Source organism: Acinonyx jubatus, chromosome D2, assembly GCF_027475565.1.
Source record: "Acinonyx jubatus isolate Ajub_Pintada_27869175 chromosome D2, VMU_Ajub_asm_v1.0, whole genome shotgun sequence".
Lineage (NCBI taxonomy): Eukaryota > Metazoa > Chordata > Mammalia > Carnivora > Felidae > Acinonyx > Acinonyx jubatus.
The window spans coordinates 33,394,322-33,415,706 of NC_069393.1; the positions used below are offsets into that span (position 1 = coordinate 33,394,322).

At 40.7% G+C, this 21,385-nt stretch overlaps 1 protein-coding gene and 1 long non-coding RNA gene across 6 annotated transcripts in view; one reads left to right on the forward strand and one right to left on the reverse strand.

The window, feature by feature from the left end:
* LOC113600185 (uncharacterized) overlaps window positions 1-21,385 on the reverse strand; it is a 75,077-nt gene that overhangs the window by 25,321 nt on the left and 28,371 nt on the right. For both annotated transcript variants that reach the window (XR_008292407.1, XR_003421138.2), the window contains exon 3: window positions 8,325-8,380. This is a non-coding gene — a long non-coding RNA (uncharacterized LOC113600185). The remainder of the gene's footprint in view (window positions 1-8,324; window positions 8,381-21,385) is intronic.
* VCL (vinculin) overlaps window positions 9,812-21,385 on the forward strand; it is a 108,101-nt gene continuing 96,527 nt past the window's right edge. For 2 of the 4 annotated variants that reach the window (XM_053207890.1, XM_015067724.3), the window contains exon 1: window positions 9,812-10,095. In XM_053207890.1, coding sequence (XP_053063865.1) covers window positions 9,928-10,095 — 168 coding nt within the window. In that variant the 5' untranslated portion in view covers window positions 9,812-9,927. The remainder of the gene's footprint in view (window positions 10,096-21,385) is intronic. The other 2 variants (XM_053207891.1, XM_015067722.3) reach the window with 1 other exon arrangement.

The window sequence follows — 21,385 nt, forward strand, 5'->3', positions numbered from 1 at the left end:
GGGGCAAGGGCTTACATTAGGAAAATGAAAGCTTTACTAGATCTCTTAGCTTAGTTTCATTAAGGCAGAATTTATCACTTGACTATCCTAGCTGCAGGAGAGCTTGGGTAATTTAGTATGTTTAGCTGGGTTCTGATAGGAGGAAGGATAAATACATTTTAGGTGGACAGCTAGCAGTGTCTTTTATACTAACAATAAAGAGTGGGATTACCATAATTGGTTTAGACAAAGCATAGTTCATCCCTTAGGTTTGGGTAGGGTTCCACCTTCTCTGAGCATTTTTGCTCTTCTGGCAGGTTAGATTTTCCAAATGTCTCCTTAAATGTGACTGATACTTTTACATCAAGGAAGAAATGAGGTCCATGTTCCCTTTCTGAAATTTGGGAGGGCCTATCTATGTATGATTCAGGTGGGAAATGATATTTGTGATTTGCATGACTAAGTTAGAAAAGGTGATACAGCTTCTGCCTAGCTCTTGGTCTCTTGAGAGATGTGCTTTTTGAAGTACTGAGTCCTATATAAGAAGTCTGGCTACCCTGAAGTAAGCGTGTTTGAGAGATAATGGTGGGGGGACCACATAGATATAGAAAGAGATTCTCTCTTTCTCTTTTCTTTCTTTCTTTTTTTAATTTAATTTTGTCTTAAATTTATTTTTGAAGGAGAGAGAAAGAGCATGAGCGGGGGAGGAGCAGAGAGAGAGGGAGACACAGAATTCGAAGCAGGCTCCAGGCTCTAAGCTGTCATCACAGAGCCCGTCATGGGGCTCGACCTCACAAACCATGAGATCATGACCTGAGTCGAAGTCGGAAGTCGGACACTCAACCGACTGAGCCACCCAGGCGCCCCTCTTTTTTTTTTTCTTTCTTTCTTTCTTTTTTTTTCTTTCTTTCTTTTCTTTTTTTTTGAGAGAGAAGATAGAGCATGAGTGGGAGATGGGTCTAGGGAGGCAGAGAGAGAGAATCTTAAGCAGGCTCTACACCCAGCACAGAGCTTGATGCGGGGCTTGATCTCATGATGAGATCATGACCTGAGCCAAAATGAAGAATCCTATGCTTAACCAACTAAGCCACCCAGGTGCCTCGAAATAGAAAGGGATTTTTGAAAGGCTCTACCATGTAAGACCCCAGTTTTTCTAATATTCCCAGTCCAGGCATCAAACATGTGACTGAAGGAGCTTTGGAGATGACCTCAGCTGACTGCAACATTATGAGAGACTCTAAGCTAGAACTTCCCAGCCAAGCCACTTCCAAATTCCTGACCCATAGAAAACATGAGAGAGAATAAAGGATTATTTTAGAGTAATTTATAATGTTTATTTCTTTTTGAAGGAGAGAAAGACAGAGCATGACTGGGGGAGGGGCAGAGAGAGAGGGAGACACCGAATCTGAAATAGGCTTCAGGCTCTGAGCTGTCAGCACAGAGCCCAACATGGGGCTGAAACTCATGAGCCATGAGATCATGACTTGAGCCAAAGCCCGACTCTTAACTGACTGAGCCACCCAGGTGCTCCTGTTTTGGAGTAGTTTATAGACAGCAATAGATAACTAATACACCTCTCCAAACTATGAGATTCTACAAACTAAGGATGAAGGAGAGAATGTCTATTGGGTAGGCAAACAGTAGCATTTGCCCCTCTCATAAGTAAAAATGTGTTAAAACAATAATTCTATGTCTATAAAAATAAAAATACAAGACTATTTTTCAAAGCATTATTTACAATAATGAAAAGTTGGAGACAACTTAAATGTCCAATAAGAAGATGTTTAAATAAATTATGATTCTTGCATACTTTAAAATGGCTATAAACTCTAAAAAATAAAGTTTTGGAGAATATTCAATGTCATGAGCACATGTTCTTGATATAATAATGTTGAGGTGAAAATAGCAGGAATAAAAATTGAACACTATACTTTAAAAGGGTAAATTTTATGGTGTGTAAATTATCTCAGTAAAAAATTTGTGTGAGAAAAAAATGAACACACACATAAAAATATATATGGGCAGAGAAAAGCCTGAAAGGTAATATATTAAAATGTTATTAGTAGCTATCTCTGGGAGCTGAAATTTTACATAATTTTTAATAACCTTCTTTGTAGCTTTCTCACAGAGTAGAAGGTTGAAGTGCAATAAAAAAGTGAGAACACTGGAAAAATGTGAAGCTGAAAATGATTTAAATCCATACTGAATTTTTAAAAAATTGGTGAATAAAGGAAAAGATCAGGATAAGATAGTTCTATTTTTTATTTTTTGAAGAGCCTCCCTCCTGTTTTCCATAATGCCTGTACCAATTTATATTTCCAACAGGGAATAAAGATTCACTTTTCTCCACATCCTTGCCAACACTTACTATTTTTTGACTTTTTGATAATAACCATCCTAACAGATGTGAAGTGATATTTCAACGTGGTTTTGATTTGCATTTCCCTGATGATTAGTGATGTTGAGTGCCTTTCCATATACCTGTTGTCCGCTTAGATATCTTCTTTGGATAATGCAATCCCACTTCTGGTTATAAATCCAAAAGATATGAAATCTACATCTTGAAGAGATATTTGTACTCCAATTTTTTTAAAAAGTAAAAAAAAAAAAAAAAAAGAAAAAGAAAAGAAAGAAGGGTGATTACCAGGGGGGTGGGGGGTAGTGGGAGAAATGGGGAGATGTTTGTCAAGGGTACAAACTTCCAGTTATAAAATGAATAAGTTTTAGAGACCTAACATACAGCATGATAACTATAGTTAATAATAATGTATTGTATATTTCTAAAGGGTAGATTTTAAGTATTCTCACAAGAAAAAATGGTAACTATGTGAATGTGTGAAATAGCTTGATTGTAGTAATCATTTCACGGTATGAATATATATCAAAACACTACATTGTATAGCATATGTGTGTGTGTGTGTGTGTGTGTGTGTGTGTGTGTGTGTGTGTGTGTGTATGTTTTGTTAATTATACCTCAATAAAGTTAAGGGTAACAAAGAAGAAAAGAGAAGAGCCCTGCTGTTTTCAAAGTGATGGGGGAAGTGGTTGTGGTTTTGGGTGGGGGTGGAGTGTGGTGTACATGTAGCATTTGGGGAAGAAAGGAAGAACTACTGATTGAGCCACTGTGTGGTTCTGATGTGGGGACAGTGTGGGGAAGAGGTTGGTGAGATGGTATAAACAGAGAAGGTACATCTGTGTGAGTTGGGGGATGCAGTGTGTGCATGTAAATTGTAGATTTACCAAAGTGGGCGTGAAGTATACTAGAGAGTATTGAGAAGGTATAAGCCAATCCTCATGCCCATAACTGACATAGAGCAGTCTGAAAACTAATTAGGAGAGCATAGAAACTAAACTAAACAACTAAATACAGAAGACTTAGATTTTATACCCAGCTCTCTCCCTAATTAAAATGTCCACATATTGTATTCATACTGACAGTTGATACTATGTCTCAATTTCCCAGTCTGTGTAATAAAAGAGAGCTGTACTTCCTGTTTTTCACGTAACCTGGAGAACTGCTACGGACTTAGAAGAATTTAAAGCTTCCCATGCCATGGGGCACTGTGTGAAATAATTGCCATCACCAAAAACTCTTCCTCTGGGGCACCAGGATGGCTCAGTCAGTTGAGCGTCCGAGTCTTGATTTCAGCTCAGGTCATGATCTCACAATTCGTGAGTTCAAGCCTCGTGTCCAGCTCTGCACTGACAGTGTGAAGCCTGCTTATGATTCTCTGTCACCCTGTCTCTGCCTCTCCCCCACCCTCTCTTTCAAGATAAATAAATAAACATTAAAAATAAAACTCTTCCTCAATTATTTTTTACCGAGAAATGCTAAATTTTTACATATCTTACAATGTACCCTGTCATTAGTGGCCTTCAGACTAATTATATGGCAGAGCCATGTTGAGCCAGCTGCAACCACGAGCAAATGTCACACAGTCCTTAACCTCTGCAGGTTATAATCTTGTGGAAATTTATCTTTTCATTCTTATCTTTGAGCCATGTGAACATTCACTTTAGTCTGATGACACTAGTCCCCCTCATCCAAAGCTTCAACTTGGGGGCTTTCAGTGATCTACAGTCCACCGTGGCCCCGAAGCAGCTGCTCTTCCTTCTGACAGACATCAGAAGGGCACTAGCAGCCTACACTTCATCACAGCGCCTATGCCCTTCACCTCATTTGTCCCATCATGCAGGCATTTTATCATCTTAGAGCATCACAAGAAGAAAGGTGAATATCGCATGGCAAGATATTTTGAGAGAAAGACCATAGTCTCCAACTTTTATTATAGTATATTGTAATTGTCCTCTTTTATTATTAGTTATTGTTGTTAATCTCGTACTGTGCTTAATTTATAAATCAAACTTTATCATAGGAAAAAAAAACAGTGTATATACGGTTCGATACCATCTGCAGTTTCAGGTATCCACTGAGGGTCTTAGAATGTACTCTCCTGTGCATAAGGGTAGCTACTATAATTTAATCATGTCCCAGAACATGCTGCCACCTCTAGGTGCCTTCCTAACCAAACATTCTTCCTTTGCAGCTACATTGATTTCACTGTCCCATAAACTCTTTTTTATCCTTAGGTCCTTATCGTGATCTCTTCCTGCTTGGTACATGACAACATGGTCTTCACCACATTATTTGTGACTTAGTTTCTTAGTCTACTGTAGGCTGTGAATTGACCTTTGTTAATGTTTTTCTTGTGCTGACTTTGTGCTAAGCCCTTTCCATTAAAAAAGGTCCAAAAGATTACTATCCCTATTTTAGAGATGAGAAAACCAAAGCTTTGTAACTTGCCATGTGTCAAATTGGAACAGTGTGGCTAAGTGCCCAGCTATAAATCTGGGGTTCTATCACTGTGGAGAAAGAGCAGAACAAGTATGGGGGACATTTAGCAGTCTCTGTAATAGGAGAGAAATGTAAAGTGGTCATGTAATAAAAGGGCAATTGTGATAAGTTTTAAGAAGGAAAAAGGGTTTGTATAAATAGTTCATGCCAGGGTTTTGTGGTGGGAAGTCATATAGAAAGGACTAGTAGACCTTGGGGGTGCCTGGGTGGCTCAGTCGGTTGAGCGTCCTACTTCGGCTCAGGTCATGATCTCACAGTTCATGGGTTCGAGCCCTGTGTTGGGCTCTGTGCTGACAGTTCAGAGCCTGGAGCCTGCTTCAGATTCTGTGTCTCCCTCTCTCTCAGCCCCTCCCCTGCTCACATTCTGTCTGTCTGTCTGTCTCTCTCTCAAAAATAAATAAACATTAAAAAAAAAAAAGAAGTAGACCTTGAAGGTAGGTGCATTAGTATTCTATTGCTACGTAACAAGTTACCTCACAACACTCATGTTCATCTCACAATTGTAAAGGTCAGATGTTTGTCCTTCATGGTGTGGCTGGGTTCAGTGTTCATTATCATATTCTGAAATCAAGGTATCCAATGGACTCAGTTCTCATCTGGGGGCTCTGTGGGAAAATCTGTTTCTGAGATCATTCTCCTCCTCCTCCTCCTCCTCCTCCTCCTCCTCCTCCTCCTCCTCCTCCTCCTCCTTCTCCAGAGAGAGAAAGAACATGAGCACGTTAACAGGGCAGGGGCAGAGAGAGAGAGAGAGAGAGAAAGAGAGAGAGAGAGAATCTTAATCTTAAGCAAGCTCCACACTGGGTGTGGAGGAGGGGCTCAATCCCATGAGCCTGGGATCACACCCTGAGCTGAAGTCAACACTTGGATGCTCAACCAGCTGAGCCACCCAGGCACTCCCCCAAGATCATTCTACCTGTCAGAATTTAGTTCCTTGTAGCTGTGGGAATGAGGTCTACATTTCCCTGTTGTCAGCCAGGGTCTACTTGCAGTTCCTAGATGCAGCTTGCATTCCTTGACATGTGACCTCCTGCATCTTTAATCTATCCACAGCTTGTTAAATCCTTCCTGTGGTTCTAATCTTTAACTTCCTCATGACCAGCTGAAGAAAACTCTTTGCTTTAAAGGGGCTAATATGGGCACCTGGGAGGATCGGTTGGTTAAGCGTCCAACTCTTTTTTTTTTTTTTAATGTTTATTTATTTTCGAGACAGAGAGAGACAGAACATGAATGGGGGAGGAGCAGAGAGAAAGAGGGAGACACAGAATCCGAAGCAGGCTCCAGGCTCTGAGTTGTCAGCACAGAGCCCGACGCGGGGCTCGAACTCATGGACCGAGAGATCATGACCTGAGCTGAAGTCAGATGCTTAACTGACTGAGCCACCCAGGTGCCCCAAGCGTCCAACTCTTGATTTCAGCTCAGGTCATGATCATGGTTCGTGGGATCAAGCCCCGAATCAGGCTCTGCACTGACAGAGCAGAACCTGCTTGGCATTCTCTCTCTTTCCCTCTCTCTCTGCCCCTCCCCTTCTCGTGTTCTCTCTCTCTCTCTCAAAATAAATAAATAAACTTAGAAAAAAAGGACTGATGTGATTAGGCCAGACTTGCCTGGATAAGCTCCTTATTTTAAGGTCAACTGTGCTATATAACATCACCATGTAGATAAAATCCATTACATTTGCAGTTCTGAGGATTATACCAGGGATAGGAAATCTAGGCAGACATCTTAGAATTTTACCTACCACAGTAGATAAGACTTAGACAACCAGAGAGAGGTTTTAGTTGGAAAAGAAATATAGGCAAAAGCTGAAAAGAAAAATTCCACCAGCAATTTTGTGACTGTTATGACTGCTCCAATCATAGTAACAGCTCCCTTTTCCTGAGGGTCTCCTAGGTGCTTTGCACAAATTCATTTAACAATCCTTACATCAGCTCTATAAGGGTGGTATCATTCTACTTTTACAAAGACAGAAATTCAGGGAGAGAGAAGAAAAGCTACTTGTCAGAGTTCTATCCCAATCGAATTGTGAAGCTGGGATTATGGCTTGAACTCTAGATGACTCCAGCTTTGTGCTCTTTGCACTATTTAACCCACCTTTCTGTGGGTCTGGATGAGGAAGGAGAAGGCAAGGATGTTGGTCTGAACACAGACTGTGGAGGACGTTGACGTTAACATAGGTTAAAAGTTGCCATGGAAGATTTTGGATGGTGTGCATGAGTGTGGGGGAGGAGGTGGACAGATGTGGACACGGATGTGGATGGAGGGGAGCATGTGGCTTGGACATCCCATGTGGTATTTTAGGGAGGTTAAATATGGTTAGTCTGGAGTAGCCTGGAGTATAAAATTGGAGGCAGGGATGATATAGTTAGAAGTCTATTGCATGATTAAGTCTCTGAGTCTTGCTGCTGATTTGCAGGAAATACATGGGCCAGAAGAAAGTGTTAAACTACACTTAAGTATATAATTATTAAAGTGGGGGCAGAGTAAGGATTACAGAAAAAAGATCATATGTAATTCCATTGCCCATATATTACTATTACTATGTGAGATAATAAGCAGAGAAAACAGCTTTGGTAGCTGTGGTAGACTAGACAAAAATGTTATTAGTTTTGTAGAGAGGATCCATCAGGCAAGGGAGTTCCTGCGAGCTGTTTAGTAATTAAGAGTTAGTCATGGTCAGACTAACATGGTTACTAGCTGTGTAACTAGGGTCAGGTTCACAGGCCGGGGTGGTTGCACAGGGCCCTGCACTCATAAGAGCTTCACATTTGAGGTGTAATGCTCGTGGGTTATTGTCTTAATTTTTACAGTTTTATCTTTGAGGGGCCTCTGGGTGGCTCAGTCAGTTAAGAGTCTGACTTCGGCTCAGGTCATGATCTCATGGTTCATGAATTCAAGCCCCATATTGGTTGTCAGCGCAGAGCCCGCTTCTGATCCTCTTTCCTCTTCTTTTTCTGCCCCTCCCCCACTCGTTCTCTCTTTCTTTCTCTCTCTTTCTCAAAAAAAATAAAAAAAAAAACAAACAAACCCAACTTTATCTTTGAGTTTGTGTTTTAGAAGTCCAATGAGACAATGGAGCACACATCAGGGGTTTGGAATCTTTTGCATGGTCCTGTCTTTCACCACCTCCTGTGGATGGGTTTTAGGCAGCCTGCTCCCCCAGCCTCTTGGTCCCCTGCCCCCACTAACCTTTTCTTCCCCACTCCTGTCCAGTGACCACAGCTGGTTTCTGTTCTGCCTTAGGCAGGATTCCATGTGGGCCCCCCATAGCATCTAGGGGTGAGGGATTATGGTGGCCATTCCCAACTCAAGCTATCAGGGCCACAGCATGTTTGAGAGCTGTTAGGTGGCCATGGGTCTCTTTCCCTCCTTTGATCCAGTTACTTAGTGAGTCTCAGTGTTGAGGTAAAGATGTCTTTTGAGGTCACCCATCTGCTGAGGGTTGTGGAGGAAGGCCTATTGGAAGGGAAGATGCCTGGCTTGGTTTCTTTACCTTTAGCCGGTCCTAGGTGAAACTTTAGATGAACGACAGAGCTTCAGTTTCCTTATCTGTAAAATGGGGGAGAATAAAGTAGTATAAACTGCATATACCTCAGTTTGAATAAGTGTTTACACAGTGCCTAGAACTTATAAAGTATAAATAAATGGTAGCTTAAAATAGATATAGAATTCTGTTACCTATAAGGATATGGAAGTAGTAGCCAAACAGTGACGATATTATGAGAAGAAAAAAATGCAGGATTTGGCAACATGCAGAGTAGAAATAGGGGATATATATTACCAGACAAAAATAGCTTCAAAAATTGCACAGGAAAACACACATAGTTTAGCCTCTTGGAAAATGTGGGCCCTTGAGAAATAATTTCATTTGACTTGAGGAATGTCAGCTTGGTGGTATTAGTGAAAGTGTTACCTTGGAATGGGAAAGTTTGGGTGAAAGAGAATCAGAGATATATTCACAAGATGTCTTTAATATAAAGTGTGCTGTGAGAGGAATAGGTAATTTGGTTGTATCAAAATGTAAAACTTTTGATAAAACTTTTTCATTTTTACTTCCTTTCTAGGTTTCTGTCCTAGATATTTACACACGTGCACAACACAATGCTGGTCATGCAGAATTGTTTTTTGATACTGACAAACAGAATTTAATCTAAATGTCCACTAGTAGGAAATTGGTTATATAAATTGTATGATTTAATGCAATGGAATACCATGCAGCCATTAAAAAAGAATGAAGTTAGACCTATATTTATCAATGATGAAAGATAACCAGGGGATTTTAATTAGGGGGAAAAATATCAAATTCCAGGAAAATGTTTAATCCCACTTACTTAGAAAATATACATGTACAAGAAAATGAATACCCAAAAGTCTAGAAGGCTACACATTAAACTATTAACAGTGAAAATCTCTGAGGAAGGGAGTGGGTGGAGTGTGTGTGTGAATGAATGGGACACTCATGTTACATGTGCATTCCTGTTATATGAATGTTTTACCAAAAATATTTCCACGTATTACTGAGAGGAAATGGAAAGAGTATTTTGAGGGAATTGTGCGAAGGGAAAAGTTGAGGAGGGGGCGGGGAGACCCTGATCTCTTGAGACTCCAGAGCCGCGGGAGGTGAGGAGACCCCGCCCCGCTGAGGTGATTCTGCAGAGGGGCGGAGCTCTGCAGAGCCCTGGCGGGAGGTGGCTCCTGGGGGCGGGGCTGGTGATTCCAGCCGCACGCTCCGCTCCCACCATGCCCTTATAAGGAGCGCCCCGCGTTAGGGCTCCGGAATCCGGTCGCAATCCCTGCGGCGCAGCCCCAATCCCAGGCCCCTCCCTTGGGAATGGGGGCGGGGCGGGTTCTTGGCGGCGCGGTAGCGAGGGCGGAGCATCTTGAAGTGGGACCAATAGGAGTGGCGGACCCGGTCTGAATGGCGCTGCCATTGGGCGCGGCTACATGAGAGGGCGGGGCGCCCGCGGGGCTGGTTACGCCGAGGGAAGCCCCGACTCCGTAGTTGCTGCTCGCAGTCGGTCTCTTTGCCGGTTCCCGGCCCAGCCGTTCCCAATTCTCTGTAGCCAGCGGTTCGCCGCCTCCTGCTTGCCGCCGCGATGCCGGTGTTTCATACGCGCACGATCGAGAGCATTTTGGAGCCGGTGGCGCAGCAAATCTCCCACCTGGTGATCATGCATGAGGAAGGCGAGGTGGACGGCAAAGCCATCCCTGACCTCACCGCGCCGGTGGCCGCTGTGCAGGCGGCAGTCAGCAACCTTGTCCGGGTGAGCGCGCTAGGCCTGGAGTGGGGAGCGGGGTGAGGAGACATTCCAATGGCTCCCCTTTGCCGGCTTGCTGCCTGTGGCTTTGCGCGTGGGTTCTGCAGCCAGATGGCCGTGGGTTCTAATCCCAATCCCCCCACTCTGTGACCTTGAGCGAGCCCCTGTGCTTCTCTGGGCCTCAGTTTCTTCATCCATAAAATGGGGGCAATCATAATAATGCCTGCCTTGCGGGTTTGTTGTGAAGATTCAGCGAGGTGGTATTTGTAAAGTGCCTAGCGCAGCTTGTGACCCACAGTAGGCGCTCAGTAAAGGATAGTTGTTAGGGTGTCTGATGGCCCCGTTCACTCAGCAGGCTGTCGCCCCTCGCGTTGACAGTCTTGCTCTCAGTTCCTTCTTAGGCCTCCCCAGTCTGGCCTATGTGCGGGCGTGCTCCCCTGCCTTTCCTTCGAGGGATTCTTATTTGAGCGGCCTTGTTCACCTTTCTAATACTTTTGCCCCTCACCCGGAGACCTCCCTCACCCACCACTCTTCCCCCTCGCGCTCCCCGAGTCGGGCTCTTTTGTCTACTCGTCTTACTTGCCACTCGTCTCTCGGTCTCCTCCTTCCTTCCTAGGCATTTCTACTTCTGCTCACACCTCTGGCACTCTCAAACACCGGGTAATTTCTTTATATTTCTTTATGCAATAATTCATGACCCCGAGTCCCTTTTCCACTTTTGCTTCACCCTGCGGCCTTTCATTTTATTCCCTCCCGTGGAGATTTCCACCTGGCTTTACCTGCTGTCAAACGGCTTCCTCCTTCTGGGGCCTTTCTAGACTTGGGGGCCCTCCTCCTCCGCCCCTCCTCCGGGCAGGAAGCAAGATGGAGTGTTGGGAGAGGCCTGTGGAATCTGGGATCTGCGGCCCCTGCCGGAGAGAGGCCCCTGCCGGAGAGGGGAACGGGGCGTCTCCTCCCCAACCCACAACTTTGCTGGGTGGCTGAGTGGCCCTGCAGACCTCTGTAGCCCACAGCTGTGACTAATAACAGAGGTGGTTCTTAGGGGAGGCGGAGCTCACTTCTGAAATGGGAAAAGAGGTGCTGTGACCAGCCTCCTAACACTTCCCTGACTAATATCACACTTCTTTCCCACCCTGGGTGGGTGACTCACTCAGACCCCTGCTGCCTCTAAGGGACAACTTTGGAAAAAGTTCATACTGTTCCCCCACTGAGCTGTGTAAATAGTGTATGTCAGGGTAGTTGGCAGCTTGGGAGGCAAGTGTGGGTCTGGGTGGGGCTTGGTTTACTTGTCTGATTAGAGCACTGTAATGCACTAGTGGCCCTTGAGCGGCTGAAAGTCTACCTCAGTCTTTAGGGGTCCTTCTCAGCCAGTTCAAGAGACTGATAATTAGGAAGGGGGGGGACCCCACTGACTAAATTCCTCAATTTCGTTCTGTATAGATTTAGTAAGAATCTATTCAGTAAGAATGCAGTATTCATTCAGAATATCTAGTTCTATATTGTTCTTGTTCTTTTTGTAACTAATTTTAATCTAAGACTCCAGAGTACATTCTTAAGTAGTGTTGTCTAACATGGCTGCATTCCAGACCTCCATTTTTCAACAAATAGGAAACAATGTAAAGAGACAGAGTAATAGTGTCCCCCCATGGAATACTTCAGGAAATGAAATCTTAAAACCACATGTTGCACTTGGAACAGAGCTAGTTTAGTCTAGGGGTTGATATCTGGTTAGGCTATTTAGAGAAAAGTTATTTATGAGCTTCATTGCATGAATTAATAAGAAGTGAATGCTGCCTAGGGAGCATTGTAATAAATCAGTGGTTCTCAGGTTGGGGTGTGCATCAGAATCACTAGAGGGGTTTTTAGGAATAAAGTTGTCCAGCTCCCATCTCAGACTTAACTGAGGAGCCTTTCATGGGGTAGTCTCAAGGCCTTTGTATTTTTCAGAAGCTTCATAGTTGGTTGTGATACACCCTTAGTTAGGAAACACTGCAAAGGTATCATGAGACAAATACAAAAGAAATAAGGCCAGTCATGAGCTGAAAAAAAAAAAAGCAAACATATAGTTGCATCCCAACACATACAAAGAAAGGGACTTGAGGTTGGTGGTACATCTGAATTAGCAAAGAGAAAGTTGGGAGGATTGTGCTGATAGTTAAAATGAACAAAGGTACTGGTAAGTCATTTCCAGGTTACAACAAGTATATTGTCTGGACTAGCTCAGGAAGTAAGTTGGAGAGAAATTAGAGACGAAGTCAGTGTATGACATATGGCAGTTAAACAGAAGGCCTTATCCAGTCATCTTATCCAAGATGAACAAAGACAGTGGGAGGGAGGAGTGGATGAGAATAGTTTTTGAGGGAGACTGTATAGGTTGTGTTCTCTGGAGGCCAGGGGACCTACCCATTGCGTGGAATTCTCAGTGCCAACTGTGGCCCTTATATATATGCTACTGAGTGTTGTGATGAATTGTGTACATGTGTCAAGTTCTCAACTAGGTTGTGTCTGGAGAATAGGCCTCACAGGATGGCCCAATAAGTATTGCTGAAGGAAAGAAGGAACTGTAGGAGAGGAGATAAATTAGGAGAACTTTTAAGTTGGCTGGTCATGAAAAAATTGAGGACCTGGACTTTGAGTGTGGCAGCGAAAATGGAGAAGGAGTTAACTAGAATATAGTAGAGGAAAAGTTAGTGGAACTTGATACTGGCGCCCTCAGGTTTTGCTAGGAAAAAACGTTGTGTTACTATAAAATAATGAAACTGATTTTTGAACAAATATTCTGGAATCTATATAATTCAGGCTTCTTTCATTTACCTTGGGAAGTTATATCTTTATTCCAGTGCTTCTGTTTGAGAATTTCTCTCAGATTATTTACATATATGTGTCAAATTAGTCCAGAAAATTTTATCTGCGGTGGGCATTCCTTAGCCCTACTATTTTATGTGTCGTTCTTGAGTCCAAGTGCCTTTTGGACATTTCCACAATGAAAGTTTACCAGATGAAGATGAACTTCTTGATTGTTAAGCATAGTCACTCACTTATCAAACAGGTGTTTATTGAGACTCCCTTTTAATGTCAAAGCAGTAAGTATGATTCTGGGCAGAATAAGTATAATACTAGATTGAAAGTCCCAAGTGACACTAAGGAAGTGAAGTACTGTGAAAGTTCAGAGGAAGGTGAGGTTACTTTCGGTGGGAGAATCGGGAAGGCTTCAAGGAGGATGTAGCATTTGAGACAGCTGGAATTTGAACATTTAAACATGTGGTAAGAAAGCATCCTAAGTGGAAAGAATGACCCAAACAGAGGCATAGAATTATTGAGAATCTGAGGACCAAGTTTAGACTTAGGGCATCATTAAGGTGACTACTTTTGGAGGGGTAAGACTCATTTGGAGTTGTAATTTCAAGTATATTTGTTAAACAGAAGTAGTCCGGTCACTTTTTATACATATCTTATTGCAACTGAGTTATCATTTTTACTCCACACTTAGGGAGGGGTAAGATGGGAGTATTTATTTGCATGTCCTTTTTTTCAGGATCCTGAGGAGGACCATGTTTTAAAAACAGTTTTGTTGAGATGTAATTCACATACCATACAATTCCCCCATTTAAAGTGTACAATTAGGTGTTTTTTAATATATTGACAGAGTTGTGTAACCATCACTGCAATCTAATTTTAGAAAGTTTCTATCCCGTCAAAAAGAAACCTCGTACCCATCAGCAGTCACTCATTCTCTCGATCCCCCACTTTGTCAGGCCTAGACAACCACCAGTCTACTTTCTGTCTCTGTGGATTTGCCTATTTGGACATTTTGTGTTAACGGAATCATAAAATATATGGTCTTTTGTCTCTGACTTCTTTGACTTTGCATAATGTTTTCAAGGTTCATCCACAGTGTAGCATAGTATGTATCAGAACTTCATTCCTTTTTGCTGCTGAATAATATTCCATTGTATAAAATAAGGCCATTTTAAACATAGAGAGTGATTCTAATGTAATAAAAAACAAAACAAGGAAGAGGTGCTGAGACAAAGAAGGGTGGGAAACGAAAAACAGGAGGGGTAAGAATTTCCAAGGGTGGGATTCAATGAGCAGTGTGAAAAAGTCAGAAGTCTTAGACTGCCTGTTTTGTAGCATGGCGTATAAATTTTTCTTTTTTTCCCACTGAAGTGGCCCATAGAAATCTGTCAGTCTTTGTGATCATATGGTCATGGTAGTTTTATTAATGGGACTTCAGACACTTTGCCTTCTCCATTGCATCTGAGGGCATGTGTTGTAACTCCTCCTTGGGCTCATGAAATATTTATTTTGGGAGTTTTTGTGGCCTTGACTTTTATGAGCCTCACCCATATATTATACCCTGTTGAGACCAGCTATGGTACAAATAGCAGGATTGTCTTTACTTTAAACTGATACATGGGAAAGGCCGTTCTGCTCTTAAAAAAAGATCAGCAATTAATTTTGTCATTTGTAAATTATCATTAACATCTGAAATTATTTTTGCTCTAATTTTTTTTTGGTTGATGTTAGATTTATTTCAGTTAAGATAAATAATGGGGGTGCCTAGCTGGCTCAGTTGGAAGAACATGCAACTCTTGATCTCAAGGTTGTGAGTTTGAGCCCCACAGTAGGTGTAGAGATTACTTGAAAAAAACAAAATCTTAAAAAACAACAACAACAATGGTGATAGGCCTGTGGGTGATTTTTTTCCTCTTCATATTTTCCTGTATTTTCCAATTTTTAAAATGAGCATATAATTCCTATATTAAGGAAAAAATAAAGGGAATAATAACATTTGTGTAATCCTTCATAGTTAATAAAATACTTCCTTTTTTTTTAATGTTTATTTTTGAGAGAGAGTGAGTGGGGGAGTGGCAGAGAGAGGGGGAGACAGAGGCTCTGAAGTGGGCTCTGCGCTGACAACAGAGAGCCTGATGTGGGGCTCGAACTTACAAACTGCAAGATCATGACCTGAGCTGAAGTTGGACGCTTAACTGACTGAGCCACTCAGGTGCCCCAATAAAATACTTTCATATGCGGTATCATAGTAATCCATTAAGGTAGGTATTGCGATGGTCCTGGTTTTATAGATGAGGATACTATATAGATCAGAGAAATTAAGTAACCTGCCCACAGTGGCACAGCTAGTTAGTGGTATAGCTTGAACCCAAACTCTGTTTTTCTTCCTCTGTATCCTTTGCTTTCTCTACTCCACTATTCTGTGTCCACTTAGAGCAAAGTTGTTAAATATCAGTGGAAGTTTTCCACCTAGAGTCTGAAACAACGAGAATGCTGTTAGTCATAGAGTTTCCGTTTGTCCTGGGCCTGGCAAGGTTATCTGTTTGAAACCTTTTTTTGGCATGGCCTGCATGACGGGCCTATGTGAAAAGAATGATGTGAAGGTATGGTTCTGTTTCACAGTAACATTTGATTTTGCAGCATTTCTTTAAAAAAAAAAAAAAGAGTAGATATAGATCAGCACAGAATTATTTATGCCTGCAAAACAGATAAAGGCTTTTTATAGTATATATGCCTGCTCAGATTGAAAGCCTATTACAACTAATAGTATTTAAAGTAGTTTTGTAGGATTTCTGTATTTAAATAGTATTTGAAGTAGTTTGTGGACTCTTTGGGGAATCATGAACTTTCATTTGAAAAATGAAGGGGCGTCTGGGTGACCTAGTCAGTTAAGCGACTGACTCTTGATTTTGGCTCAGATCATGATGTCACAGTTCATGAGTCTGCACTGGGCATGGAGCCTGCTTAAGATTCTCTTTCCCTCTATTGCTCATACTTTCTCTCTCTCTTTCTGGAAAAAAAAAAAGAAAAGAAAAATGAAAAACTATGGATCAAAAGAGATAAATGGATGGGGCAGGTCGTGAACTTTGTTCCAATAATACTTAACATTTACTCATGTGATTGAGAGAACTGGAGAGTTTTGAAGATTATAATGTTTCTACAACTATGGTTTTAATTTTAATAGGGCCCCAACTTAAATATTTGTATCTACGTAGTAGAAAGTTGGGCCTTTTTTTTTTTTTAAGTTTATTTGTTTATTTTGAGGGAAAGAGAGAACATGAGCAGGGGAGGGGCAGAGAGAAAAAGAGAGAGAGAGAGAGAGAGAGGGAGAGAGAGGGAGAGAGAGGGAATCCCAAGGCTCCACTGTCAGCGCAGAGACCCTTGCAGGCTCCATCTCACAAACCACGAGATCATGACCTGAGGCAAAATCAAGAGTCTGCCGCTTAACGATTGAGCCACCCAGGTGCCCTGAAAGTTGGGTTTTTCTAAAGCTTTTGTATAAACAGCACTAGTATAACTCTAAGTGGACAGAATAAAGGTTAGAGTAAAAGTCCTATGGTATTAACCACAGTGTCTTAAGTTGGCTTCTCTTACAGACCAGGAATAAGGGCAGCATTAAGGCAACTACTTTAATGGGGATGGGACTTATTTGGATTTTAATATTTCTTGTATATTTGTTAAAAAAGTGGTTTCATCATTTTATATACTTATTTAATTATTAGCCACTTATACACATATAAAATGCTTATGCTTCATATGTATCAAAACTGAGAAGGTCATTTTTATTCCTGGTCTTCTCCTCCAGTTCAGCATGGCATGTGTATACTCTCCTGTGACATTCATCATACTTAGTCAGTGTTTGTTTTCTCCACTAGATTATAGGTTCTCCAATGGCAGGGACCATGTCTGTTGTGTTCATTACTTTATTTCTAGTGTCAAGCTGTGACCATAGGTGTGCAATATAATTTTCTTTTAACTAAGTGAACATGTACATAGCATTTCTTTCTTATGTGAAAAATATTGTAATAAAAATTTTGTGCAATGTATATTTTTCATCCCCAGCTTTGAAGCATCTGATGTAGCCAAATTTGAACAGTTGCAGTGAATTTATAGTGGGCTTTGTCTGAAACAAGTAGAATATGTATAAGAGGAAGGAACGAATGGCTAGCTGCCCATTGGTTGAGATAACAAAAGTGTTCAGGCTATTTTGGGTTGTGGTTCTCTGTTTCAGAGTCATTTCAAGTACGCAGGCCACTTATTAAATTCATAATGTGAGAACATGTTCCTAACTGAAAATGGCATTGGGATCTTACATTCTTTTTAAACTGCAATGTCTTCTTAAAATTTAACAATTTAGACCAGGTATTGATATATTATTTGGAGGCCTGCAGGTTACAGCATAGTATGATACTATGAGTCATGAATTCCTCTGTCTTTTCTCTCTACTTCAAACCAATTTGTGTTTCCCTGGATATAAATACAAATTAAACTATATATAGATGCACCAGTTCTTATTGTTTTTCACCGTTAAAAAACAAACAAACAAACAAACAAACAATACTTCAACTCCTTTAATTCACTTTCCTGTTTAAGAATTTGCAAGGAAAGGGGTGCCTGGGTGGCTCAGTCGGTTAAGTGTCCACCTTTGGCTCAGGTCATGATCTCACAGTTCATGGGTTCCAGCCTTGCATTGGGCTCTGTGCTGACAGCTTAGAGCCTGGAGCCTACTTCAAATTCTGTGTCTTCCTCTCTCTGCCCATTTCCCGCTCATGATCTATCTCTCAAAAATAAATAAATGTTAAAAAAAATTTGCAAAGAAAAGTGAGGAGACCCAGTCTGTTACAATATCCCAAGACTTTGTCATGTGCCATTGAAGAGCCATGATGTACTTTACTGCTTGTTTCAGTAAGTGTGGAATGAGATGACTTTAAAATAATGGGCTAGATCCTGAAAGAACTAATCTTGACATACTATTTAAAGATATGGAGGCTTTAGTCTGATTAAATCTATTTAGGTATGAGCAATATGTGCAGACAAAGAGATAGGTAGGGTATGAGAGAGTAATGGATAAAAGGGAACTTGTATAATTAGACATAGGAAATTGGGGATTTGTTGCTTTCTTTCCAGTCGCTTGGTAGATTTTGTGTCCTTGTATATTGGGTCATCAGTCTGATGATTGATTTGTGGTTTTTCTTATCCCTCCCACCTGCCCCGCCCCCTCCCTTAGGGTATTTCCTTTAGATTGTTGGTTTCTGGAGGGCAAGAATGGGGCTATATTCTTGGTATTTCTGGTGCTGTTCTTATCCTAGTCCCTTGCTCATGGTATTCCTTCCACAAGTGTGTTGTGCTTTGATAGTTGCTATCCCAGCTAGTCATTCTAATGAGGATAGCTCACTATCTTTTGCCTCCCTTGGAAGGCATGGTGATTCTCTTTTCTTGCCTTCAAATGTTGCTATATACAAATGGCTATGTAATCAAAGAGAAAAACAAAGATTCATAAATGATATTGTATTCTGTTGTTACGTATTTGGACTTTTAGATTTCAAAAAATTTTGTTACTTCTAGAAGTCAGCTTATTGGATTGGTATGAGTGTGGGATTTTTATGTGTATAGAGGATGAGAGGTAGTGAATCTTAGAACTAAAAATGTTTTACAAATATTGTCAAGTTGCAGAAAATAGAATCTTTGGCCCCTAGAGAATTTCCCACCGATAAGATTTCCAGTCAAATGACTTTTAAGAGGAAAGTGGCTGAATTTCATTGCAGCTGGCCACAATCCAAGTAAAAGTCATTCCTTCTTTTGAAATAAGTTTACCTTATTCCCACAAGTAAGCTTTCTGTGAAGAAAGAGAAATAGCACATTTGTTCTTAGAGTTGAGAGGCGAGGGACCTCTATTACCTAGCTCCCTATATTTTAAGCCTTCTTTCTTTGTTCAATGCATCTCTGAAGAATTGGTTTTATCTGTAAGGTAGACAACCTGTTTTTATTCACACAGTTAAAGTAGATAAGGATATATGAATGGCGGCATAATTCTTACACAGAAAAAAATCAAGACTACTAACACTTAAATATCTTATCTTTGCTCTTCTCCCCAAAGAGCAAAATCATTTATCAGACCCTTGCTATGTACCTTGCTAGGTGTCCTGAGTGATAGTAGGATGTGTAAGATATCGTCTCTGGCTTCAAGTTGTTAAAATACAGATGAAATTTATAATCTTAGAAAATATTTATCTTATCCATGTCCTCTCCACCAGTGAAATTGTTTGCAGAATTTAAGTTACCCATTTTAAGGGGTTGTGCGCTAGTACTGTAAATGCTTTATTTCTTGGAGCCACGGAGAAAATATGAGTGGACCAGCAGCAGAGTGAGCAGGTGGTGGGCCTCATAGTGAGGAAAAGACCTTTGAGCATTGGCCTCAGCTGTTGTCTTCTTGTGGTACTCCAGACACACTGGGTTTTCATTTCCTCCAAAGCACAGTGCTGTTCCTCTGCTTGAACTACTTTTCAGTGCTTCTTTATTTGGGCAATTTCCACCAATCCTCAACTTCCATATTAAATGTTAGTGTTTTAGGGACATCCTCCCTGACTTTATCTCCAGAACTAAGTTAGGTCTGTCTATCATATGATTTCTATACTTTTTTCCTTATTTTGCTTATCACAATTGTAAGTAATTATCTGTGTGATACTTAACATCTTTCTCCCCACTAGAGGCTTAAGGAGCAAATACTGGTTCTACTGTGTTTGCCCCAGAATTTTCAGCACCCATCATAGTGCTTGCACATAGTAGAGTCTTGAAGAATACTTGTGGAATGAACAAATGGGAAGACCATGTGCTGCTTCCCTACCAAAACTGTTTTATGTTTTTTTGGAAAAATATATATCATGCTGTGGGTGAATCTTGGTGAGGTTTAGCTGCCAATTAGGAAAGTAGCTGTAAATTTTTGCTTAGCACAGGGCATTGCATGTAGTAGGACCATCTAATTCCTGTTTCCTGAATGAATCAATTCCAGGCATAAAGTCCTGGGGTGAGGTGGGAATAATCCTGTCCAACATAGGAAGATGCAGAATTTGTTAAGTGTAAATAAAACTATAACATGGATTTGAAATTCTCTATTAGTTTTAATGCTTTGCAAATAAACAGAATAGACAAGTTTGGCAAAATGCATCTAGTATGAGTTAGCAAATACCAAAGTCAGACTTTAGATAAAGATACAAGGTAAATCAGGATACAAACTTGACAAGAATCTTGGAAAGCAGTAGGGTATAATGGTTAAGAGTGAAGACTCCAGAGCTAAACTCCTTGGTTCAAATCCCACTATTGATTGATACCTCTGAGGTATGTAAATTGGGGAAATTATTTAATCTCTATTTCTCATGGTCCTCCTCTGTAAAATAAAGCTAATCATAATACTACCTGACTCATCATGTGTTATTGTGAGGATTAATGAATTCATAAAAATGTTTAGAACTATGCCTGTCATATAGTTAAGAGCTCAATGAGTGTTAGATATATTAAGATATTTTCCATAATTTTTAAGTCATATTTTAAAATGTTAGTCTAATGAAAAGGCAGTGTTGATTCTTTTTTTTAATGTCTAAGCATAACTTCTAACTTTTGCTTAACAAGGCAAAGTGCCAGTGAAAGCTTTCAGTAGAATTCCATATGTTGTGGAATATACAGTTTTACCAAATGTGGGGAAAATATCACTCACAGTTTAGGTGCCTGAGCTTTGATTGCCATTTCCTCATGATTGAATCAAACATCTAAATTTTTGATTGATAACTCCTTTGGAGCAATAGTGAAGGGAAAAGTAAAGTACCCCCCCCCATATTTGTCCCCCCAATTTAGAATCAAGAAATGGAGCTTAGGATTTGGGATTTTATCCTAAGCATTCATTGTCCCATTTTCTTAAAAAGAAAAAAGATGAAGGGATAGTCAGGCCACTCACTAAAATAAGTAAGATAGGATCAGCCTTCCAGGTAGAGTTGAGAAGTATAATGCATTTGTAAAATAGAATTCATTTTATTCTGGAACAGCCAAATTAATGTAACAAATATATAATGACTACATACTATGGTAGGTACTGGGTGGGCTTAGTATCTCTTATCTGAAAGGAGGGCTAGAATCTCTTTCAGATGTCCTATCAACATGGGGGTAATAGAGTCAAAGAATATGATGGCCACACTACTAGTTTAGAAGGTATACTGTTATTTCTAGTCTTATGGTGGTTTTCTGGAAATTTTTTTAACATGTGTATTTAATGTCAATGTCTTAAATTAGATAGCATTTTTACTATCTTCCTGAGTAATATAAAGATTGTAAAATACTTCTAGTTCCATGATCCCTTTACTTATGGTTGTGCAAAATTTTGTTTGTCTTGTTTTTTCACCCCATAAGTTAGATAGTATTGTTGCCTTATACTGTTGCTTTTTTCCCCATTTACCCACATTTACTATTTTTTTGAGATGTAAGAGAAGTGATGAACAAACAGACCTTC